The sequence below is a fragment of the Palaemon carinicauda genome, chromosome 24 (genome assembly GCF_036898095.1).
Source record: "Palaemon carinicauda isolate YSFRI2023 chromosome 24, ASM3689809v2, whole genome shotgun sequence".
Taxonomy (NCBI): Eukaryota; Metazoa; Arthropoda; class Malacostraca; order Decapoda; family Palaemonidae; genus Palaemon; species Palaemon carinicauda.
This window is the reverse complement of record NC_090748.1, coordinates 4,773,117-4,799,485: the sequence shown is the minus strand read 5'-3', so window position 1 is coordinate 4,799,485 and position 26,369 is coordinate 4,773,117. Positions and strand designations below refer to the sequence as shown.

General features: G+C 46.1%; 1 protein-coding gene across 1 annotated transcript in view; it reads left to right on the top strand.

The window, feature by feature from the left end:
* Positions 1 to 1,657: 1,657 nt before the first annotated feature.
* Positions 1,658 to 26,369, top strand: part of LOC137617792 (putative nuclease HARBI1) — a 38,385-nt gene continuing 13,673 nt past the window's right edge. Inside the window, exon 1 of the mRNA XM_068347753.1 lies at positions 1,658 to 2,204. Within this exon, the coding sequence (XP_068203854.1) occupies positions 1,806 to 2,204 (399 nt within the window). The 5' untranslated portion in view covers positions 1,658 to 1,805. The remainder of the gene's footprint in view (positions 2,205 to 26,369) is intronic.

The following is a 26,369-nucleotide window of genomic DNA, read 5'->3' as shown; positions in this document are numbered from 1 at the left end:
ATTAATGAAAAAAACAACAACAATAGAATTATAGTGAAGGTAATTGTAAAGGAAATCAATTAAATTGTTATTATTATTATTATTATTATTATTATTATTATTATTATTACTTGCTAAGCTACAACCCTAGTTAGAAAAGCAGGATGCTATAAGCCCAGGGGATCCAAAATGGAAAAATAGCCGAGTGAGGAAAGGAAACAAGGAGATAAATAAACTACAAGAGAAGTAATAAACAATAATGAAGACTAACCACATTGCAACTGAGGTAAATAAGCCTTTGGGCCTCATTGAAAGTAAAGCAGTCGGGATGAATAGAAATGTGAAAGAAAATGAAAGGGACAGTGAAACATAAAAATCTGTCAAAAGATTGTGTCAAGTGGGCTGTATATACTGTAGAGCAAACTCTGATTCGTCATATCATAATCATCATCTTCTCCTACGGCTATTGACGCAAAGGGCCTCGGTTGGATTTCGCCAGTCGTCTCTATCTTGAGCTTTTAATTCAACACGTCGCCATTCATCACCTCCTACTTCACTCTCCATAGTCCTCAGCCATGTAAGCCAGGGTCTTCCAACTCTTCTAGTGCCCAGTTGAAAGTTTCGTGAACTAATCATGCTGATGACCCACATAGACTATTCGAAATTAGTGTGAATCATGCAATAGGAGGAAGAACGTTTAGTTATGTTGACCGAGACTCTTCAACGACCTTCCACTCGATGTCAAAAATAGCAAAAATGTGGCAGCTTTCAAGAAAAACCTGAAGACTTATCTTTTAAGAAAGTGTTATAATAGTGACTTGAAAACTATTAAGCCTGAATATAAATGCTAGCGAAATAACTGATAACGATACAGAGCAAAATATTAACTGGAAAGAAATTATTTTCACACACCAAGGCCCGCCTGAACAGAGAAACCCGTAAAAGTAAGTAAGTAAAGAGCATGACCAAACCATCTCCATCTACCCCTCACCATGATTACAATTATATATCAATTGAGTGAAAAACGCAGGTAGTAGACTGAATACAGCGCTATATTTACACAGATATAATTCGGTGCTTGGATATTGTAAGATTTTCTTTAAAAAATTGTAATAATATTTCTGTGATTTATAGTATGTATCGTATTTGTCAATGGAATAAGACTTTCTGCAAGCTACAAAATAGTTGAAAAAAGGATGCTATAAGCCCAAGGGCTACAACAGGCAAATAATATTCTAGATTTTATCATAATGTCGACTGTGTACAAATGATGCGTCCATCGTAATATAAGTGAGCACATTATATGGTGTAGCATTATTGCTAAAATCCATATGTTGAGGGTTTAAAGTCATATTCAAGGTAGGCTACACAATGCACCAGACATGCCATGAAGATAAGAAATTATTAATTCATAATCGCTTAATTTTATAAATGTGTCGCCAAAAATTGAAAAGAACTTATAAAAATGTTAGATACTACAGGGAATATACAATTATTATATTAGAAATGAAATAAGGCAAGTATCCAGATAAGGAAAACTCAAAAAAAAAACCAATCACAAAGTTAAATTAAAACGTGAGTGAAACGTCCAATTACAATTAAGATATAGGGTTTAGTGATTTAGAGTCTTGGGACTCGTGGAGAGACGTTACAAAGGATGAGAAATGTTATTACTACTATTATTGTTCGCTTCCAAAACAAATGTTTTGATTTTATCTTCGAACTTCGTATAGGCAGTGTTATGTATAATACTGCTACTTGTCTTAATACTTTTGACATGGATTTTACAGTTTTTGAATTAATAGATTAGTCTAAACTAATCGAAAATGGAAAAAGCTCTTATTTCAGTGCTTCTGGAGGAGTTCATGGACGACTCTCTCGAGGTGGACAACTTCATACTGCAGACCACGAGCAAAGCGTCACTCGCAAATCTATCGGTTTTGGCTTGTTTCGATGACGGGAGCAGATCAGCTGAAAGCATTCCGGCAGAATATGATGAGTATGATGACATCCCCTCCCCAGAGCCCCCCAGAAGGAAGAGGAGGAGAGGGAGGGGTAGAGGAAGAGGTCGAGGAGCATCTGTCGGAAGGAAGAGAGGGCGAGGAAGAGGTAGAGGTCGAAGTTTTGATCCTGTGCCCCTTGAAGTTTTGGCAGAGTGTGTCATCCCCCATTACTCCGATATCGATTTCAGGATTCAGTTTGGGATGAGCAGAGTGACATTTGAGGTAAGTTTGGGGTGCGGTATAGTTTAAGCTAAGAATACGGTAGTCTAAGCGGGTGCCACAGTTGGGTGTAGAACCCGGAGCCTTTGTATATTAGCGGCCAGTTCCTCCAGCGTGCATTAAAAATGAACACCAACTAACCTAAACTTCCCCCCCCCCAACCTAACCTATTAGCCGTGTCTTTACCTACTTACCTAACGGGGGCTAACATCCCCCGGCAACCTCCTTACACTGCCGTATTCATTCAGCCATCATCATCATACATACAGGTGGCCTCTATCTTACATATACCCCTAGAATCCCAAGCAGTTAAGTGGATGGATGTATGTATGATAGCAACCACCTGTATTTGTGATGACGGCCGACTAAGCATACAGTAGTGTAGGGGGGTCACAAGGGGGTGTTAACCCCCCCATTAGGTAAGTAGGTAAGGACATGGCTTGTACGTTAGGTTGGGGGGGGAAGTTTACATTAGTTGGTGTCCATTTTTAATGCACATGTTAGATAATTGCCGCTAATATACAAAGGCTCCTAGGTTAGGTGTTGAACCTTATCTTAGGTGGTCTTGTTGTATCCGGTTCCTTTATAAAATGTGGTTTTTCAATCTCTCCCAATGAACTATAAAGGCTCCCTGCTATTTCCTATGTTAAAAAACACATTTGTAGACAACATTCACAGACCCACATCATGTCTTTAGTTTATGTCATGCATGGGAGTTAGTACAAACTGTGAGATCAGCGAGTTGTGCTTTTAACTGTTGCAGCCTAAGCTAATGTTTGCATTGTTATCTAAAGTATCAGGTATTTACACAGGGTGTAACTGCTGTTTTGCTCAACTGTGATTTATATTTTATTGAGTTATCTGATAGAATTTAATATGTTTTCTATATACAAGTATCATAATTTTGATGAAACTTGTTAAGTCACCAAACAGTTGTGTGTATGCAGTGCTGCATCAAGATTTCCATCATATTATTTCTGCATTTACAGTATGTACTTTCTAGGTAAAATTCTTACAAGCTAGAAGTTTAGTGAGTTCTTGCTCCCAGGCATCAGTTTTGTACACAGTCATTAAATGGTGTATGTGAGAGTACTGTACAGCTTAGCCTTACCATTCTCTGGTTTGCTATTTATGAATATGATTATTTGCTGGACCGGGAAAATAATACATTTCATGATGTAATATTATGGGAATAAGCAGTACTGTATTCATGAATATATAACAATAATAATAACTTGAAGAAAACACCATACTGTGTCTAAGAAACTTGGGTGTTAAAAATCCACAGTTATATATGTTGTATATATTAAAAATACAGGAGCTTTTGCACTTTTTACAAAGTGGGTCTTCAGCTGAATATGTAAGTGTGAATTTTCAATACCCAATAATGATAATAATAATAATGATAATGATAAGAAGAATAATTTGAAATATTATTACCAGAATTGCAGAATAGGCCTTGATAGAAAAGATAAAAAGCCATTAAAGTAATAAACAAAGTCTGAGAAATTCTCTTATAATTTCAGTTTCAACTTTTTTTTAAGTCAAAAGCTCAAGTTTGATACTTGAAGACATTTACAACCATTTTCTTATACTTATTATTTTTCCATTTCCTTTATGGTTGCGTGTACTAGAATTAAAACTTTATTTATTGCTCATTCTAGATTAGTGACAGAGATAGTTTTAGTTTTAATAAATAAAGGGCCTTTTCTTTTACTTATTTATCCTTTTCTTTTTTGGCTCACTCCTAAAAGAGTTAAAACTTATTTGTTCCAACACGAATACTTACCTCAAACTACTTTCTTAGGAGTTACCTGTAACCTCCTCTCTACCGACCAGAGTTTTGTGTAGGGTACCCTCCATCCCGTTTTCTATGGAGGCCTACCCCCGGCATTAAAGAATGTGCCCCGAGGGTAGGCTTATCGCTAGGTCGATGTCCGCCCGGGTCAACACCACCAGTAAGTTCTCTGGTCGCGACGTGTCAACACGTCGCCCTTGTTCTCTATCGATCCTTTGTGTGCGTTCTGTGAGTCCCACGTGTTCCCCGCGTGGTAACTTGTGTTTCCTGTGTACTGTTCCCGGGTGTTCCTGTGTGTTCACCTTCCACCCTTGTGCTTACCCAGTGTATTCCTTGATTCCCTTCGTGCTTGTGTCTTGCGTGTGTGCATTATGGAGCAAATCCGCTGTTGTCCTGGGCCTAGAGCCGGTAAATCATGTGGAGCGTTCCTCTCCAAGCCTGAAGTGGACCCTCACTCCCTTTGTTCCTCCTGTAGGGGAAGGGTTTGTTCGTCATCAGATACGTGCCCCGAGTGTGTAGGTTGGAGTGATATCCAATGGGTACGTTACGGAACTGAAAAGAGGAAATCGTCGAAACGTTCCCCCAGGAAAGCTAGCGTTACTTCGCCGCTACCATCACCCAGTGAGCGGTCCGACGGGGCCTCTGTTTCGCCGTCCCCTACACAGAGTAGGGGCCGAGGTAAGTCTGTCGTGGAGAAAGAACAAAGCGATCTTACCCAAGAATCTAGTGAAGGTGCAGTGGCAGTTGCAGGTCCTTCTAGGGCTAGTGAGGAGCCCAGTAGTGCGTCCAGAGAGTTGGCCCTTGTGCTGGGGGGGCACGCGTCCTCCGATGACCCCTTGTGGGGTAGTAATGTTCTGTCTGTGTCTTCGCCTCCTTCGTGGGCCTGTGCTTCAGGGTCTTCGGTAGGCGGCGACAACCAAAGTAAGTTACGTTCTACGGGTAATGATGCCTTCGGTTGGAAGCTTCCGAAGACACCAGGTAGGTCCCCGTTACGAATGGAAGAGGGCCTGGATCCCTGGCTTCCTAGCGTGGAGCGTCATTCATCGTTCCCTACACCTCTCACGGAAGTCCCCGAAGATTTCCTTCAACCGTCGACCTCGGGCACTCAACGAGTTACGAAGTCCCCCGCGGTCCCCGCTACCGCCCGCCATACGGTAAGTGCAGTGTCATCGGGATCTTCGGAGGATTATTACTCGTCGGGGGAAGGAACCAGGAGAAAACATTGCCGTCGGAGAGAGCGATCCAGGAGCAGGCGTTCCCGTTCTTGGTCGCGCTCCAGATACAGCAGGAAGCGCTCCCGCTCTCCAGGGCGTAAGTACAGGAGGAGTAGGTCTCCGGATGGCGATTGGGTCTTCGTACCCCGTGAGACAAGAGTGTGTTGTTCCCCGGACCACCGGTCCAGGGAGTTCTCACCAAGGATACCTTCCTCCAAACACGGCTTTGACCCTCGCAAGCAAGTTCGCGAGAAGGACTCTACAGGTAGGCATAAGTCCTCGAAGCCTCCGGTTCACCCTGCCCAGCGGGGGGAAACGCGCTTCTTTTCGGGCAGCCTGGCCGAACCAGCCCAGCTGGTGCGGCCTTCGGGTCGGAAGGAACGGTTCCCGCTGTCGGGTCAGCCCACGGGAACCGCGTCCTCGTCACCCAGAGCCCTTGAGCGGACGAGAGTCCTCGCTGAGTCGGCGATGCCTGCATTAACCGCTGCCCCTGGTGCGGGCGCCCCCACTGATGAAGTCCAGTACCTCGGTAGGACGGCGCCCCTGGCTCCAAGAACTAGACGTCCGGTCGGTGTGCCCGGCGCCCCAGCTCCCCGGTCTCAAGCCGAGACCTCGGCTGACGGGAGGGAGGGTTCCCCAACGGAGGATTCGGCCTATAGGAGGGTGATTGGCCTTATCAGGAGGCACCATAAGATTGAGGAACCTGCTGCTACTGACGAAGACTACTGGAGGTCCAGCCTTTTACGGATAATGCAGACCCCTACCCAACCTAAGACTTCTCTAGCGCTTCCTCTAGCCCGAGATCTGGTCCTAGGGCAAGAGTATGTGGACAAAATGGTGGCTAGTAATGCCGAGGCCCCCAAAACCCAGAGTTCCTCAAAATTGCTCCAGGGCCTCAAGACTTAGGGCAAAGTATATGTGCCAGAGGGGCGTCGTCCAGGCCCCTGTAAAGTGGAACCTTCCCTTGACATCCTGGGTCAGGGCGTCTCAGAAGATAGAACCTCTTCGGCCCCAGTTTGTTTTTCTCCATCGGAGGCCTCCATGATGGAAGAAATGTCGAGGGATCTGGTGAACGTCTCCTCTTGGCTGGACTGGTGGGCTTCCACCTTAGTAGGAGTGCAAGCCTCGTTCGACCCCACGGACCCTGACCAACAGAACCTCCTGAGGGAGCTTATTACCTCCAGGGGTAAAACCTTAAAATTCTTAACGTACCAGTCTCTCGCCTTGACGGCGAATTGGGTACTCCGCAAAAGAGACACCGTCCTGGCTAAGGTGTCCCGGAAAGTCCCAGACAGGGAAGCGCGGGCCATGAGGAGCCTGCCCTTGTGGGGTGACTCCTTGTTTCCCCTAAAAGAACTAGAGACCATTATGGAGAAGGTCTCGAAGAGGAAAGATTCGAACACCCCCAGGCCTACGCCTTCTAGGAGACCTCCCTACAAGAGGTCCGTCTCAGATAGTGCCGCGACGGCCCAGGCCTCTCCCAGCACGACGAGGAGAGAGACTCCCTCTTCCTCCTGGTCCTCAGCGCCTCAGCCCCCCCGTAGGGGGGCTCCAGCATCCTCAAGCTCCTTCAGAACAGGTTATTCTGCCTCTAGGAGAGGCCGTTCAGGCCGCTCCTCCAGAAGGAGATAGAGTGGGAGGCGCCCTATCACCGCCCAAGCCTCGGGTTGGGGGATGCCTCAGACTACATTGGCAAGCATGGAAGGCTCACGGAGCGTAGCCTTGGACAGTGTCCGTACTGAAGGAGGGCTACAGACTACCGTTCTTAGCAGAACCACCCCCCCTGATCCCGGCCAGCCGGGCGGAATGGCTGGCTCCCAAAAACCCGTTGAAGAAGACCGCCCTTCAAGAGGAGGTGTCCTCCATGTTAGAGAAGGGCACCATGGAAGAAATTCTTCTCCCATGCCCGGGTTTCTACAGTCGCCTGTTCCTGGTGGAAAAAGCGACGGGGGGGTGGAGGCCGGTTATAGATCTGTCGGCTCTCAACAAGTTCATCAAGAAGACAGACTTCAAAATGAACACTCCAAAGTCAGTCCTACTGTCCTTGAGGGAGAAAGATTACATGATGACCATAGACCTCAAGGACGCCTACTTCCAAATTCCGGTCCACCCCTCGAGTCGAAAGTTTCTCTGGGTGAAATGGGGTTCCCAGATCCTGCAATTCAAGACCCTTTGCTTCGGATTGTCAACAGCGCCCCAGGTGTTCACGAGAGTCTTCACGACTGTCTCAGTGTGGGCTCACGAACGAGGCATTCGCCTCATCCGATACCTGGACGACTGGTTGCTTCTTTCCTCCTCGAAGGACCTTTTGGAGGAACAAGGGATGAAACTCCTCCAGTTTTGCAAGGATCTGGGCATCGTGATCAACCCGGAAAAATCAAACCTATCCCCATCCACCAGAATGACCTACTTGGGAATGACGTTAGATACCATTCTGGGAAAAGCCTTCCCTTCGGGAGACAGAATAAACAACCTCATGAAAATCATTTGGCTGTTCCTATCGGGGCGTCCCAGGAGAGCAAAAGACTGGCAGAGACTGATAGGTCACCTGGTCTCATTTGAGAAACTAGTTCCCCAAGGGAGGGTAAGGCTCAGAGCCGTGCAATGGAACCTGAAGAACCTCTGGTGCCAACTGGACTCGCAACAAGTCCTAATCCCAGTTCTACCAAACACGAGGCCCTCCCTGGAATGGTGGCATTGCCGGTCGAACTCACTCAAGGGGATGCCCTTCGCGAGCGAATCCCCCGAGTTACTACTGTTCACAGACGCCTCCAACCAAGGATGGGGAGCCCATCTCCTCGACGAAACAGCACGAGGGACCTGGTTGGACGGAGAAAAGGAACTCCACATCAATGTCCTGGAGTTGAAGGCAGTCCAGAAGGCTTGCCTACACTTCGCAGATCTTCTAAAGAGAAACACCGTGGCGTTGATGTGCGACAACGCCACGGTAGTAGCATACATAAAGAAGCAAGGAGGCTTGAAGTCGAAGGAGTTGTGCGAGCTCACCATAAAAATTCTAGATTGGGCGGAAGAGAACCAAGTGGTGTTGCTAGCAAGGTTCATTCCCGGGAAGAAAAACGTGCTGGCCGACGGTCTCAGCAGAGTGGGCCAGACAGTAGGGACAGAATGGTCCCTCCTCCCAAAAGTAGCCAAGCTCATCATCCAACGTTGGGGTTCCCCGGTGATGGACCTCTTTGCAACAAAACTCAACGCCCAACTCCCCGTATATTGTTCTCCTGTACCAGACCCGAAGGCAGCCTTGGAAGACGCCTTTCAGCACAAGTGGGACAATCTAGACGTGTACGCTTTTCCCCCTTTCACGTTGATAAGGCAGGTGCTCAACAGAGTAAGGACAGCCCGAAACCTAAAGATGACTTTGGTAGCGCCCTGGTGGCCGGAGAGAGAGTGGTTCGCGGACCTAAAAGACCTGGCGAGTCAACCCCCGTGGCCTCTGCCCGACAGGTCAGACCTTCTGCATCAACCTCATTTTCTCAGGCTCCACGACAACCCACTCTCCCTACGTCTTCACGCCTGGAGACTATCGAGCGACTCCTGAAGAAAGAAGGATATTCTTCATCTACTGCTAAGAGAATGTCGCTATACCTGAGAAAGTCGTCAGCCGCGGTCTACCAGGCTAAGTGGGCCTCCTTCACGAAGTGGTGCTCTGAGAGGCACATTAAGCCTCTTAAGGCCTCTGTCCCAGACATAGCGGATTTTCCGGTTTTTCTCAGAGACAAGATGGGAATGTCAATCCCAGCCATAAAAGGGGTTCGGGTCGCCTTAGGCCAAGTCTTCCTCCTGAAGGGCATCGACCTGGGGGCTTCTAGGCACATAGCGATGCTTGTCAAGAGCTTCGAGCAGTCCTGCCCCCCACAGGCGAGTAGGGTGCCCCAGTGGGACTTAGCTAAGGTCCTGAAGATGTTGTGTGGCCCCCCCTTTGAACCTTTGAAAGATATCGTGGACAGGGATCTCACTCTCAAGGCCGTCTTCCTGCTGGCCTTGGCGTCCGCTAAGAGGGTGGGTGAGATCCTTGGTCTGTCATATGACGTTTCTCATTCGAAGGGGTGGAAAGAAGTATCCTTCAAGTTCGTTCCTTCCTTTGTGGCGAAGACCCAGAACCCGGCAGTCTGGGATCCGAAGTTCGAGGGTTTCTCAATACCAGCCATCCCTAGGACGAGTAATTCGGAGGATTTGAAATTATGCCCTGTACGGACCATTAGAAAATACCTTGAAAGAACGGCTCATCTCCGCCCAGGCATCAAGAGCCTCTTCGTATCCACGGGTATTACTAAGAAGCAAGTGTCCAAGAACACTGGTTGAGACAAGTTATTGCCAGAGCCTACAAGGAGGAAGGCCTGGCCGTGCCAGGCACCCCCAGACCTCATGACATCAGAGGCCTGAGCACGTCCTTAGCCTTTGAAAAAAACATGGCATTGGGTCAGATCCTTCGGGCAGGTACTTGGTCGAACCAGTCGACCTTTACTGCCCATTACCTCAAGGACTACTCGAGGAAGTCCTTAGACGGGTTCTCCATTGGAACAGTTATCTCCGCCCTCCAAGTGGTTTAACGGTAAAAGCCCCAGGCTCAATCACGGATAGCAAGCGGGAGACACAGGTGCGTTTCCTTCCATCCTACCCAGTTGCTCCCTAGCCTCATCGGGGAGTACCAACTTGTACCATTGGATAACACGTTCTTCACGACTACGCTACTGGATGCAACATCAGAAGAAGTTTTTTCAAAGGGTGAGTACTTAGACACTAACGTGAGCTCTTTGTGTAGTTACCCTCTCGTCCGTTTTCTAGTAGGTACCGTTATTCCTGGGCCTCTTGGCCTCCGCTTACCGGGTCTGTAGGTCAGAATAGCACTCCCGCCTCCTAAAGTGTAAGTCTCCTAAGAAAGTAGTTCAAGGTAAGTATTCGTGTTGGAACGAATCAAAATTTTAAATAATTTTTATTTTTCCTAACATACTTACCGAGAACTACTTTCGGGTAATGGCCCTCCCTTCCTTCCCCGAGTGCCTCTCTTCCCTGCAAGTATTGTGCTACTTCAATAGAACTTACTGGTGGTGTTGACCCGGGCGGACATCGACCTAGCGATAAGCCTACCCTCGGGGCACATTCTTTAATGCCGGGGGTAGGCCTCCATAGAAAACGGGATGGAGGGTACCCTACACAAAACTCTGGTCGGTAGAGAGGAGGTTACAGGTAACTCCTAAGAAAGCAGTTCTCGGTAAGTATGTTAGGAAAAATAAAAATTACTTAAAATTTTTGATTTTTATTACTCATTTTCAATTAGAGATAAAGTTGAGTTTTAGTTTTAGTACATACGTACATATACCAAGGCACTTCCCCCAATTTTGGGGGGTAACCGACATTAACAAATAAAACAAAAAAAAAGGGGACCTCTACTCTCTACGTTCCTCCCAGCCTGACAAGGGACTCAACCGAGTTCAGCTGTTACTGCTAGGGTGCCACAGCCCACCCTCCCCCGTTATCCACCACAGATGAAGCTTCATAATGCTGAATCCCCTACTGCTGCTACCTCCGCGGTCATCTAAGTCACCGGAGGAAGCAGTAGGATAGCTAAAAGAAAAGGGAAAAATAATAAGTACAGTCAGCCTTCACCATCCATGGGTTCTATCTTCGCAGAATTGGTGATTCGCGATACAGAGAAGCGTATAACGTATCGAATAAAAATTCACCCATTCATTTGTGTACAGTTACTGAAGTGAGTTTATACAGTGATACAATACTGTACTTATACTATGATAGAAACCATGTAAAAACAACATAAGGCACTATAATGGGTTACTTAGTATGTTAGTCGGCCATGCATAGGCAATGAGTTGGTAGGGTATGAATTGATCTACCCTAGGACAGTAAGCATTCGTGGATTCTCGATATTCGCGCCTGTCTCTGTTACCCATCCCATAAAAGGAGGGCTGACTGTACTTCTCTAGTATGAACCAAGTAACTATACATGAGCAAAGACTGTAGTGAAACTTAAGACGAAAAATGATTAAAAATAGAGGTTTTAATTTGAATAAGCTCTATAGGGAAGTCCTACATTGACATCACACCAAGTACTATAATGCATAGTATGATAAAATGTATTGAGATTCACAAAACTTACACTTTCCTTCTCTTCTTTACCTGTATTATTATTATTATTATTATTATTATTACTAGCTAAGCTACAACCCTAGCTGGAAAAGCAAGATGCTATGAGCCCAAGGGCTCTAATAAGGAAAAATAGCTGGTGAGGAAAGGAAATAAGGAAATAAATATATAAAATGTATTCTGGTACTGTATATTGAAAAATTGAATTCTAACAATTAAGTTGATTATTTTAATACTTACCTAGTAATTGTCAATGACGCCAGCTTCCTTACCGCAAACTAAAACATTCTCTACCCCACTCTTTCTCCTATCTCCCCCTTTCCCAGTGACACCTAGTAGACCTCATACATATTGTAAAAAAGTTCTTGACATTCCTAAAAGTGGGGATGAGGAAGGGCATTAGATAACTACCAGGTAAATATATAAATATTAATTGTTCCGTAATCGAAATACAAACCACGCTATTTACATGGGGTATTACTTTCGGCGTAGCTGAAATGACGAGCCATTAGATTTTTAACAAGGGTTAACTACCCTCTCGCTAGTTAGCGAGGGGGTAGGGGAGGGTAGCTAGCTATCCCTCCCCCCTCACCGGTGAACTGATTCACTTCACTTTTGTCTCGGGTGATGATCAGACCTGTCTGTCTCACCCTCACATTTTTGACAGCCTTAATTTTTTTGCTTTTTCTTACAGCACGTGTGTTTGGAAGTTGGCCTCTCTCTATCATGCAGAAGTGCCCTGGACTACCCAACCGCCCTTGTGGGACGTTCATGTCGGCGGTCGAGACGGACCCTCACACCTTATGTCCGTACTGCAGAGGTCAATGGTGTGATTGGGATAAAACTTGTAGTGAGTGCAGGGAGTGGTCTACCTCCCAGTGGGAGAGGTTTTCCCGGCGACGTAAGAAGATGTCTAAGCGTGACCTTTCTCCTTCAAGGGCTGCCTTGAAGAAGGAAGGTTCCAAAGACTCTTCTTCCGTTGCCCGAACCTCCTCCGAAGCTCCCACTCGATCGGTCTCTAGCGAGGGGCCATCGAGTGGTAGCGTAGGCCTTTCTTTTGTTGACCAACCTCGGGGTTCGGGAGAGGGAGTTGCCTCCCATAGCGAGGCAGCTCCTTCTCCTCCATCTCTGGGGGAGGATATTGATGTTGATGACTCTGTGGCTAACAATGATCTTTTGCAGCTTTGGGCATCCTTGGGGCTTAAGGGCTCGCCCTCCAGGGAAGCCCTGTTTGACCTGATCCAGTTGGGTGCAGCTGTCAAACAGTCGCCGGTAATAGCAGAGGTAGTTCTGGAGAGGGAGGTCTCAACCTTCCGGACTCACCAGTGGTAGCTTATACACCCCCCCCCCCGAAACCCCCCCAAGCGGCGGCGCGAGCCTTAAACCACGCCCCCTTGGTCGGAGTTACCAGGGACGAGCGGGTTGACTCGGCAATGGAAGTCACATTTCTGAAGTTGACTTCGGCACAGAACGTTCTCCTCTTTTCCCTCCCGCTGCTCCCAACATATATTTTCTGGTTTTCATTATTCTGCACTCGGCAACCAGAGTAATATCTCAGCCCACGGCTTAATTATGGCTAGGCAAATTCTTACCTCCGTGGAGGTGCATCGGCTTAGCGAAGACTCCAGCGAAGAGGAGAACGTAATCAGTAACGAAAAACGAACACAATCGACTGCAGGAAGTGATATGCCTTCTAATTCTGATATTGTAAATATGTTACTCCAACAGAATCAAACACTCATGAAAATTATTCAGAAAAGGTAAGGTTTTAAATTCTGTTTACAACGAAAACGTCATATGGAAAGCAGCTGATTTAGACTCATGACATCACAAATGCAAATGGCAGCCCCCATACGTAAGTTTGTTATGATTTGAATGCTTAGAGCAGGCATTTCCGAACATAGCGTAAGTAGCTTAAGCAAAGCATGTGCATGATTACAACACGAATAATTGGAGTAAACAAACTAAATACTCCAATTTATATATATAACAAAATTATAACTAGGTATACAAAACAAATTGCTTGCCTGACACATCAAAAGAACGCAGCTTAATAGGCAGTAGGCTAGACCACAGGTAAGTTCGAGTTTACATTTCTCGCTTTAAACCTATCGACACTAGCCTAGGCCCTGGGGGGGCGATCTGATAAGGGTTACATATGAGGCAGGTCTAGATTATTAATAATAACAGATATAAACTTATCATTCACTTAAATATGGCACTGAATTAACCTAAGAGGGCTATTTGAGTCGTGAACCCCATTGCCTGACTTCAGCCTTCTAGGTCCGCTGCTGTCCATATTTACTATACCTGTTGAACAAACATTTAAATTAATCTATGGTAAATAATTCACTGATATTAAAACATTCATCTCGGCAGAAGTGGTTCACCTGCTAAGAAGAATGAGGCTCCCCCTCCTACTAAGCGCTCAAGACGATCACCTGAATTACCTGAAAGTGCAAATTTAGACCTCTTTTCCTTTTATAATAATGGAGATTTCAACTTTCTTACCTTCCATAAACCCATTCCTTCATATATTTCCACCAATTTTAAAGCTGAACCATCTTTTCATAGAGAAGGGAAAATTCAATTGAATAATTCACTAGTAGCATTAACTTTCAGTGAAGGCCATAGTGATAACCGTGATAAATTCTTTGTTAGTAGTCAAAATAAGGAGTTCTCAGACTTTTTTAAATCAATTAATACTCCAAAGTTGAGTTTCTGGCCTGAAGGTAAGGTATTTGATGACAGCTACAAGAGAAAATTTTTTTATGACATAGAGAATATTAAAATGAGTTTTTAAATATTTAACTTAGCCGGTGAATATATAATAGCTGCTGCTCAGCGGCTCGACAGAAAACACACTCAAAAACTCGCGAGCGATTGCTATGAAGGTTGCGGGTGTGCCCACCAGCGCCAACTATCGGCCAGATACCACTCCTGCATGTAAACAAACCCTTCAATTCTTCTCTGTCGACCTTGACGACAAGATGTATCAATACTCGCTGTACAGTGGAACCTCTACATCCGAACGTATCTACATCCGAATTTTCCAATATCCGAAGTAAAATTCGAGCAAATTTTTGACTCTACACCCGAATTTTATTTCGACACACGAAGTAAACATTACGCCATTGAGTGTCGAGTGCTCAGTTCTCTGTTCTTGTGTGTATCATGTGGTTGTCCTCTGTTTGGTCTGTTATTAACAGTGCTTATTTTCTTCCTTTTCTCACATTTCCTTTGTGATTTTACCTTTAATCATGGTGCCTAAGAAGCTAAGTTTCAGTACAGGAAGAAGGCAATTCTTTCATTAGAATTGAAGCAAGAAATTATAGAAAAACATGAGAGCAGTGTGCATGTGAGTGATACTGTATGGCTAAACAATATGGCCGGAATAGGCCTATGATCTCGAGGATCATCAAGCTAAAGGCAGCTTAAAGCAAATAACCATAGAAGGGGATCACCATTATTACAAGACATCGTAGCAATACCCTGGAAGAGATAGAGCGCCTTTTATTGATAGGGATAAAGGACAAAGAGATTGTTGGCAACGATCATTTGTGAGAAGGGCCAGAATGATGAATAGAAAGAAAGAAAAAAGTGAAGCAAAGAAAACCAAGATAGCGTTAACAAGGTCTTTTAAATAAGACTTCTCTCTTTTTCTGTTTCTCTCTAAACATAGCATTAACATGTTCTTTAAATAAAATCTCTCTCTCTCTCTCTCTCTCTCTCTCTCTCGTTCTTCTTCGCTGTTGTAGTGTTGGATACGTCTACGTCTATTATTTTTTTCCCGAGAGAGAGAGAGAGAGAGAGAGAGAGAGAGAGAGAGAGAGAGAGAGAGAGAGAGAGAGAGATTAAACAAAAATGTGTTTAGAGTACATATGATTTTTAACTGCGTCAACGAGTTGAAAAACAATTAAATGAAATTAAGAAAGTAATAACAGCTAATCTGAATTCCTTTATTAACTAAAACAAATATTGATTCAAACACACTCGTGTGCGTATGCACAAACACACACACACAGGTGCAAGAATTTTGCTACGCAGTAAGAGAGACGGTCAGGGAGGAGGTAGAGATGGTGACTGCGATAACATACCGTAACTCGTCACTGAAAGTGATGAAAATAAAAAATCAAAAGAAAAAAATGTGAAAAATATGAAATATAAAAATAAAATAAAAAAATAAATAAGCTTAGTTAGATTAAAATTTCCGTAGTGTAAGTTACGGTATGTTATCCCAGTCACCATCTCTACCTCCTCACCGATCGTGTCTCCTTGTGCGTGTGTGTGTGTGTTTGCGAATACGCACACGAGTGTGTTTGTATCAATATTTGTTTTAGTTAATAAAGGAATTCAGATTCGCTGATATTGTTTTTTTAGTTACATTTAACTGTCTTTCAACTCGTTAACGCTGGTAAAAATCATATGTACACAACACATTTTTGTTTAATCTCATTTTTGTTTAATCTCTCTCTCTCTCTCTCTCTCTCTCTCTCTCTCTCTCTCTCTCTCTCTCTCTCTCTCTCTCTCAGAAAAAAAATTAATAGACGTCTCTAACACTAACAGTGAAGAAGAACAAGAGAGAGAGAGAGAGAGAGAGTATTTATTTAAAGAACATGTTAACACCATGTCTACCTTCTCGCCGATCGTCCGGCTCCTCCTGGGTAGCAAATCCTACACCTGCGTTGGCCTGTCTCTAAGGTAAAGTGGCAATAAAACACATTTTTTATTCATTATTTCTTAATATTTATCTTTTTTACATGCTTCTTTCATATTATGCAGTTATGTTATTGTTATGCGTAATTATGTGTAGCCATTTGTTAAGGATTTATTATGGGTTTTTAGGCTGAGGAACGAATTAAATGAATTACCATGTATTCTTATGGGAAAATTCGTTTCGACATCCGAACATTTTCTACATCCGAAGTTGGTTCTGGAACGGATTAAATTCGTATGTAGAGGTTCCACTGTATAACCTGGAGTTTTCTCAACATATTTGGTGAAGTACTTCATTTTGGTTTGAGCTTTCGCAGTGCAGGTGTTTATCCTCAACTTAAACTCTTGAACTCTTTATTGGACAGATTTAATTGTTGATGACTTGGATTGTTTTTTGGACTTTCTTTGACTAATTCAAAATGGCTGACCCTTCACAAGTACCTAGATTTCGTAAGTGTAATGCTAGGGACTGTAATAGGCGTCTTCCAAAGGCATCTCTCGACCCACATACTGTGTGTTCCAATTGTCGGGGTAAAACCTGTCAATTGGGAGATCGGTGTGAGGAATGCGTGGGCCTTTCGGAATTCGATTGGCTCGAATACGATAAGTATGCACGTAGGCTAGAGAGAGATAGGGTAAGGAGGAGTTCCTCTAGGTCAGTAGATTTTTCCTCTCCACATGCCCCTGAACCTAATCCTTCCCCTGTAGTGGTTGTACCTAACCCCCCTTCTGGCACTCAGGAACCATCTATGCAAGACATGTTACGTGCTATTCATGCCTTGGGGGAAAGAGTTGAAGCGTTAGCAACTGATCGTAATCAACTCATGGCTGACGTTAAAGAGCTTAAGTGTCAGAGTGCCACAGCGGAAAATAGTGGGAAAGTGATTAGTGCGCAAAGTGTTGTGAACAGTGTTGCGACCGAGGGTTCGTCTGTTCGTGCCTGTCGTTCACCTAGTCCGAGACCTCTTGCAAGCTCCCAAGCCCAGGGGAGAAGTAATGTCGTACGACTTATGGGTTCGAGAGGCCTTGATCAGCGAACAGACGTTCCCTCTATGGTATCAGGCGTATCTCACCAAGATCGCCCCTACCATAAGACGAGAGAGCCCATTTTCTCCTCGTCTTCCGAAGGCTTTTCGCATAAGAAACCGTGGAGCAAGGTTTCTAGGCCCCTTAAGCGAAAGTCGGTCCCTTCAGGACAGGTCCAGCGTCCTGGATGTAGTCATTGGGACAGTTCTGACCCGTTGCAGTCATCGGATGACTGCTCGCCGCCTAAGCAGCAACGTTACACAGGCTCAGAAAGTCTTGGTGTAGGCAAGGTTGTGCCGTCTCAGACGTTAACCCCGTCGTTTACCGCACCCATTCCCGTGGACCCTAAATGGGTTATACTGCAGGACATGCAGACTAAGCTCGCCTCCCTTATGGAAGACTATTCTGCCGATAAGGTTCACGTTGAGCCTAGCCGTTTATCTCATCGAGATCCTGGCCTTCAGCCGCCCAAACGAACCTTTGTGCGTCCTGTTGACGTTGGCGTAGCTAAGTCACGTCAGTCACGACATGTAGAGCCTCACTCGATGCGGTCTCGTGTTGATTTTCAGCCGCATTTGGACGTTAGGCCACTTACTAATGCTCCTGTTGACGTTCAGGACGTTCGCCAACCATCGGAGTTGACTTGTTTTGACGCTGAGCGTCAACCACCGCAGTCTAGAGTTGTTTTGATTGCTCAGACTAGGCAGTCAAAACAGTCTCGAGTGGACGCCGAGCGTCCTCACGCACCTGTTGTTGTTGACAGTTCACAGACTGTTAAGCAGTTACATGACGTTGCGTCCTGGTCCGCTACTAATGCACCAGTGCGTGTGGACGCTGCGTGTCAAGCATTGCCAACCCCTTTGCTTGTTTCTCAGCAGTTGTCAGATGAGGATCCTTCAGATGAGGACGTTGCTGACCCTCAGCATGATGATCATCCTTCGGATGTAGACGAACCCAGAACAGTTCCTCCATCAATGGACTTTAAGAAAGTCATGTTAATTTTTAAGGAGTTGTTTCCCGATCACTTCGTCGCTGTTGCTCCTCGTTCGCCGCCGTCTGAGTTTGTTCTAGGCGTACCTGCTAACATGCCAGCCTTTACAAAACTTGTGCTCTCTCGCTCTTCCAAGAGAGCTTTACGGCTTTTAGGCGACTGGTTGGAAACCAAGAAGAGTTTGGGGAAGACGGCCTTTGCCTTCCCTCCGTCTAAACTCTCGTCTAGATCGAGCGTCTGGTATGCCACGGGAGAAGTTCTCGGCTTGGGAGTCCCTGCCTCTGCCCAGGGCGACTTCTCAAGCCTTGTAGACTCTCCCCGCCGCCTAGCCATGAGACGCTCGAAGATTAGTTGTCCTCCTCGGACCTTGACCATCTGCTGAAAGGCATTTACAGAGCCTTTGAAGTTTTCAACTTCCTTGACTGGTGTTTGGGAGCCTTAAGTAGGAAAATCTCATCGGCTGATAGAGATGTCTCCTTACTGATTATGTCCTGTATGGATAAAGCCATCCGCGATGGTTCCAATGAGCTCTCCTCCTCTTTTACGTCGGGAGTCCTAAAGAAGCGAGAGTCCCTTTGCTCTTTTCTGTCGGCAGGAGTTACTCCCTGTCAGAGCTCTGAACTGCTCTTTGCTCCCTTATCAAAGTTTTTGTTCCCGCAACAATTGGTTAAGGACATAGCTTCTTCACTCGTGCAGAAGGACACCCATGACTTGGTTGCGTCCTCTGCTCGCAAAGGGACTCCTTCGACATCCTTTTCTGCAAGACCTAGGATAGACACTCCGGCGTCCAGATTTATTCCACCCTTTCGTGGCAGAGCTCCCAGCAGGGGAAGTACTCGTGCCGAGGGAAAGAGAGGAAAGAAGAGAGGAGCCAAGTCCTCACGTGGCAGAGTCTGACTGCCCGCAGCCTCAGACAGCAGTAGGAGCCAGACTGAAGAACTTCTGGCAAGCCTGGGAGAAGAGGGGCGCAGACCAACAATCTGTGAGGTTGCTCAGAGAGGGGTACAAAATTCCATTTGTACGCAAACCTCCTCTAGCGACTTCCCCCATCGACCTCTCTCCCAGGTACCGAGAGGAGTCAAAGAGACAAGCCCTGAACCTAGAAGTGTCTCTTTTGCTAGAGAAGGGAGCGGTGGTGAAAGTCTCGGACCTTCAATCACCGGGGTTTTACAACCGTCTCTTCCTAGTACCGAAGAAGACAGGAGGTTGGAGACCGGTGCTAGACGTCAGTGCACTCAACGTCTTTGTTACGAAGACAAAGTTCACCATGGAGACCACGAAATCAGTCTTAGCAGCGGTCAGAAAGGGAGACTGGATGGTCTCTCTCGACCTAAGAGACGCATACTTCCACATCCCCATACACCCAGATTCCCAACCTTTTCTGAGGTTTGTTTTCAGCAATGTGGTATACCAGTTTCGGGCCCTGTGCTTTGGCCTAAGTCCTGCTCCTCTCGTGTTTACGAGGCTTATGAGGAATGTAGCAAAATTCCTCCATTTATCGGGAATCCGAGCCTCCCTGTACTTGGACGACTGGCTTCTCAGAGCCTCGTCCAGTCATCGCTGTCTGCAGGATCTTCATTGGACATTGGATCTGACCAAGGAATTGGGACTTTTGGTCAACCTAGAAAAGTCCCAGCTGATTCCATCCCAAACTATACTGTATTTAGGGATGGAGATTCGCAGTCCAGTTTTTCGGGCTTTTCCGTCTGCCCCCCGAATAGAGCAAGCCCTGCTCAAAGTCCAACTGATGTTGAAGAGAGAACGATGCTCAGTCAGGAATTGGATGAGTCTAGTAGGAACTCTATCATCCCTGGAGCAGTTTGTCTCGCTAGGAAGGCTACACCTTCGACCTCTCCAGTTCCATCTAGCTTTTCACTGGAAAAAGGACAAGACGTTAGAGACGGTCTCAATCCCGATCTCCGAACCAGTAAAGGCATGCCTGAATTGGTGGAACGACAATATCAGTCTGAGAGAGGGACTTTCCCTAGCAGTTCAGAACCCAAACCACGTACTATTCTCAGACACGTTGGATTTGGGTTGGGGTGCGACCCTGGACGGTCGGGAATGCTCAGGTCTGTGGACCTCAAGTCAGAGGAGCATGCACATCAACGGCAAGGAGCTTTTGGCAGTCCACCTGGCCTTGATGAACTTCGAGAGTCTCCTTCGAAACAAAGTGGTAGAGATCAACTCCGACAATACCACAGCCTTGGCATACATTTCCAAGCAAGGAGGCACCCACTCCCTGACGCTGTACGAGATCGCAAGGGACCTGCTCATTTGGTCAAGAGATCGAGGCATCTCCCTGTTAACGAGGTTTATCCAGGGCGTCTTGAACGTCTTAGCAGACTGCCTCAGTCGGAGGGGTCAGGTAATTCCTACGGAATGGACCCTCCACAAGGACGTGTGCAAGAGTCTTTGGGCGACTTGGGGTCAACCCACCATAGACCTCTTTGCAACCTCGATGACCAAGAGACTTCCAATCTATTGCTCTCCAGTCCCAGACCTAGCAGCAATACACATAGACGCATTTCTTCTAGATTGGTCTCATCTGGACCTATATGCATTCCCACCATTCAAGATTGTCAACAAGGTACTGCAGAAGTTCGCCTCTCACGAAGGGACAAGGTTGACGTTAGTTGCTCCCCTCTGGCCCGCGAGAGAATGGTTCACCGAGGTACTTCGATGGCTGGTAGACTTTCCAAGGAGTCTTCCTCTAAGAGTAGATCTGTTACGTCAGCCCCACGTAAAGAATGTACACCAAAGCCTCCCCGCTCTTCGTCTGACTGCCTTCAGACTATCGAAAGACTCTCTAGAGCTCGAGGCTTTTCGAAGGAGGCAGCCAGTGCGATTGCAAGAGCGAGGAGAGCTTCTACCATTAGAGTATACCAGTCGAAGTGGGAAGTCTTCCGAGACTGGTGCAAGTCAGCATCTGTATCCTCGTCCAGTACCTCTGTAGCCCAAATCGCTGATTTTCTCTTACACCTGAGAAAAGTTCGCTCCCTTTCAGCTACCACGATCAAGGGCTACAGGAGCATGTTGGCTTCGGTCTTTCGGCATAGAGGCTTAGATCTTTCCAACAATAAAGATCTACAAGATCTCCTTAAGTCTTTTGAAACCTCTAAGGAACGTCGTTTGGCTACTCCTGGATGGAACTTAGACGTGGTCCTAAGGTTCCTCATGTCAGACAGGTTTGAGCCATTACATTCAGCCTCCCTGAAGGATCTCACTCTTAAGACTCTTTTCCTGGTGTGCTTGGCCTCGGCTAAAAGAGTCAGTGAACTTCATGCCTTCAGTAAGAACATCGGCTTTTCTACAGAAAAAGCCACTTGTTCTCTTCAACTTGGTTTCCTGGCCAAGAATGAACTGCCTTCTCGTCCTTGGCCTAAATCTTTTGATATTCCTTGCTTATCAGAGATCGTAGGCAACGAACTGGAAAGAGTGTTATGTCCCGTTAGAGCTCTTAAGTTCTATTTAGCTCGTACTAAGCCATTACGAGGTAAATCTGAAGCGTTATGGTGTTCGGTTAAGAAACCATCCTTACCTATGTCAAAGAATGCTTTGTCACATTTTATCAGATTTTTAATACGAGAAGCTCATTGCCACTTGAATGAGGAAGACCAATCTTTGCTTAAGGTTAAGACGCACGAAATTAGAGCTATAGCAACCTCCGTGGCCTTCAAGCAAAATAGATCTCTGCCAAGTATCATGGACGCGACTTTTTGGAGAAGCAAGTCAGTGTTCGCGTCATTTTACTTGAAAGATGTCCAGACTCTTTACGAGGACTGCTACACACTGGGTCCATTCGTTGCAGCGAGTGCAGTAGTGGGTGAGGGTTCTACCACTACACTTCCCTAATTCCAATATCCTTTTTAATCTGTCTCTTGAAATGTTTTTTAATATTGTTTTTTATGGGTTGTACGGAAGGCTAAGAAGCCTTTCGCATCCTGGTTGATTTGGCGGGTGGTCAAAGTCATTTCTTGAGAGCGCCCAGATTAGGGGTTTGATGAGGTCCTGTTAGTATGGGTTGCAACCCTTCATACTTCAGCTCCTGGGAGTCTTTCAGCATCCTAAGAGGATCGCTGGGCTTCATGAGGAAGACAGACTTACAAGGCAGAGTACAGTAATCGTCTAAGTCAACTTCCTTACCAGGTACCTATATATTTTGGTTTTGTTATATTGATAACTGTCAAAAACTCTTAGCATATACGCTGTAAACTTAATTAACTCTGGTCTCTACCCACCGCCTTGGGTGTGAATCAGCTATTATATATTCACCGGCTAAGTTAAATATTTAAAAATGATATTTTAATTATAAAATAAATTTTTGAATATACTTACCCGGTGAATATATAAATTAAAGGCCCTCCCTTCCTCCCCAATAGAGACGCAGCGGGACGAGAAGAATTGAAGGGTTTGTTTACATGCAGGAGTGGTATCTGGCCGATAGTTGGCGCTGGTGGGCACACCCGCAACCTTCATAGCGATCGCTCGCGAGTTTTTGAGTGTGTTTTCTGTCGAGCCGCTGAGCAGCAGCTATTATATATTCACCGGGTAAGTATATTCAAAAATTTATTTTATAATTAAAATATCATATTTCTGCCTTTCAAGGGCATGCAGCACTGGCACACATTGTATACCCCTCCAAAGTAAATGACATTGATTTTTTGTCCAAGATTATTATTGGTCCCCTAAGAAGGAGCATAGACCTCATACAAAATTTGATAAGAAATTTCAGAAGCAGAGCACTTCCTAGATACCTCAAGGAAGAGATAAGAGATCTTATAATCAAAGCAGACATTAAAGAAGTTTGGAATTTAACTGAAGACCAAAAATCAGCCATTGCTGCCTGCTTTCACAAGGGTCCCCTCCTCAGAGGAGGGGCAGCAAACTTCAGGGGTAGGAAATTCAACTTTGGGGGCAGATTTCAGGGAAGAAGGTTCAGTTTCCTCAAAGGTAACCCTAACTTTAGATTCAAGTCTCAGCCGCTTAGAAGAGGTAATAGGTGAGGTGGGTACAGGGGGGGGGAGGTCACAAAATGGACAAGCTAATAGTTCAGGAGCCAGAGAAAAGAAAGCCCCTAGAAATTGAGCCATGCTGCGCACCAGTTCAAAGAGAGATTTTTTCAGCACCAGTATTTTATGCACCAGTTGATAACGATGTTTACTCTGCACCAGTTAATAATGAGCTTTGCTCAGCACCAGTTAATGAGCTTTGCTCAGCACCAGTTAATAACGAGCTTTGCTCAGCACCAGTTGTTAATGAGCTTTGCTCAGCACCAGATAATAACGAGCTTTGCTCTGCACCAGACCATCATGACATTGGGCCAAATGCTATAAATCAGGATAGAAGTAAAGAGACCTTGCCTTTGGCCTCAAACCCAATGAATAACTCCTCCCAGAGCCCCCCAGAGAATAGGATAGGTAAGTCATTACTAAAGAATATTGATAGTTGGAGAAAGCTTCCTAATGCCTCTTTTGCTTGTAAAATTATCAATGAAGGGGTGAGAATTCCATTCAATAATAAACTAAAAGCCCAGAGGTCATTAAAAAGAACAATTATTCAATTAACAAGCGTAAAATATTGGAAAGAGAATGTGACAGACTGCTAAAACTAGGGGTCATAGAGCAGATCCCCAGAACTTCCTTTTACTACTCCAACCACATATTTTATAAATTAAAACCAGATGGAACAGTACGACTAATCTTTGACATGAAGGTGCTCAACACCATGATTAAAAAACCTTCTTTTACCATGCTCAAGGCCAATACTATATTTCCCTATCTACATCTAAACTCTTGGGCCTGCAAACTAGATTTAAAAGATGTTTATTGGCACATTCCATTACATGCAAGTAGCCAGAAATTTCTAACCTTCAAACTAGGTAAAAGGAAGTTCAAATGGACTGTGATACCCTTTGGACTAAAGACAGCACCTTATATTTTTTCAAAGATAATGTACACGGTGATCAAGTATATTAGAACTTCATATAACATCTTAATATTCAATTATCTTGATGACATTCTTATATTAGCAAAAGATTATTTAAAATGTAAAAATCACATTCAGCTAGTCATTAAGATCTTGTCAGACTTAGGATGGAATATCTCACTTAAAAAATCTACAATTGAACCGACTCAAAGAATTGAATTTTTAGGAGTGCATTACAATATGATTAAGAAAACTATGAATCCCAGGGGGAAAAACATAGAGAAGTGTGTCAAATTGGCCAAAGCTTTCTCCAACTCTGTTAAATCTGACCTTCATTCCTATCAAATGTTAATCGGAGCTTTGAATTTCAGTGCATCCTATACAAGCTTGGGAAGATTCCATCTTAAATATCTCCACAGATACCACAGTTATTTTAATTCAGGGTACAAAATCATTCCCCACACCTTCAAAAAATACCTAAAGCCATGGGAACAGACAAATGTACAGAGGGGTTAACATTCCAAAACCACAAATAGATGCAGAACTTTTCACTGACGCTTCCAACCAGGGTTGGGGAGGTGCATTAGTAATAGCGGGTAATATGCTCTCAATAAATGGATCTTGGACAAATGAAGAATCCTCCCTTCACATCTCCTGTGCAAGTCCGCGAGTGTTCGCCTTTGCGCGCCACTACACCTTCTGGTCCTGCGTCCCAACTGATATCTCCTGACCGCGCCACTACGCGCCAGCGATCTCCCGCGCGCAAGCGCTCTCCATCACGCCCATACGTCAGATCGCCGAAGGTCTCCTACGCGCCCACGCGCTAACTCGCTTGTGCACAGTCGATCGCCTTCTCGCCCTACGCGCTATCACTCGCCAATGCTCCCCTGTGCGCCGTCGTTCTCCCGGCCGCCAGCGCTCACCCTTACAACTGCGCGCACCCTCACCTGCGCGCCCACGCGCACTTTCACCCACGCGCCCACGCGCACTTTCACCTACGCGCCCACGCACTCATTCGCCCGTGCGCCCACGCGCCCACACGCACCCTCGCCCGCGCGCACCCGCGCTTTCATCTCCGCGCGCATGTGCGCCAAAGTCCGCCCGCACGCGAACCCGCGATTCTACCATCGCGCCAGCGCGATCCCAACTGCGATTCCCGCCGGGTTTCGCAGCACGGACAACCTTGCGAGTCCTCTGGAGCGCGTACTTCCAGATCATCGTCGTCACGATCTCCACCCCGTAAGCGCAGAGCAGCGCATTTGCAGGAGGAGGAAGAATCTTCAGAGAGGTCTAGGCAATACTCTTCTTTTCAGGCAGGCCCTGTGGTGTCCACTCCTAAGGATCGCCGGATCCCCTTCCCTCCAGCGGGAGTCGCTGACACTGCGTCTGTCAGCCGTCAGCCTTGGTTTGGGTCTCTGATCAAAGCGGACGTCCAGGCTGTTAAGCCGGCCCTCGCTGATCTAGGCCTCAAACCAACGGCAGCCTCGTCTCCGCTGAAGAGAAGGAGAGGAGTAGACTTCGTGGTGACTTCTCCTAGGGTTAAACTGGCTCCCAAGAAGTCCGTCAGGAATGCCCCTTCCCCCTCTCAGACATTTTCTCCTTCTCCTGTGGACGAAGCCTTTCCGTCCTCAGGAGAGTCCAGCGAGGTGAGACATTAGCCACGGCACCAATGGGAGGAACCCCACCTCGAGTAGGAGAATCGTCTCGTGTGGGAGCAGAGAGGAGCCCTCAGACTTCTTTACTGGAGTCCTATATCCCTCCTAGGAGGAAGCCCAAGGACTCGAAGACCGTCCCTAAGTCTTCATCCCGGATTCGACCAGAGTCAGCAAGACCCCAGGAGAATGTCCACGTGTCCCCCCAAGTAGAGCAGCTGGGGACAGGAGACTTTGCTGCCAGTCCACAAGGAGGAGAGCTGCATGAGTCGGAGCATGCCTTCTGGCAGGTCCTGAATCTGATGAGGCAACTCAACAGGTTCGAGGACCTGGAGACTGCCCCTCGTGAAGACAAGGATACGGTTCTGGACCAAGTCTACGCCACTCAAAAACCTCCGAAGGCCAGTGCGGCTCTGCCCTGGTCCCAGGGGTTAAGAGGGCCAGAGACAAGGTTGAGAGCCAGCTCTCCGAACTCGCCTCCTCCAGCCGTTCCTCTGCCGGCAACAAAATCCTCCCACCTCCTCGTGTACAACAGAGGAGGTACTTCGAGATCATGGGGGAGTCATGTTTAGCTCTTCCTCTCCATCATTCTGTGGAAGAGCTCTCCAGGGGAATTTCTCTTGAGAAACTCTCCGCCCGGCAGGTGACAGTCTCGGCTACAGAGATCTTGAGCCAGTAGAAAGTTGCAAAGTGTGCCATGCAGGCCACTTTGTGGCTGGATGT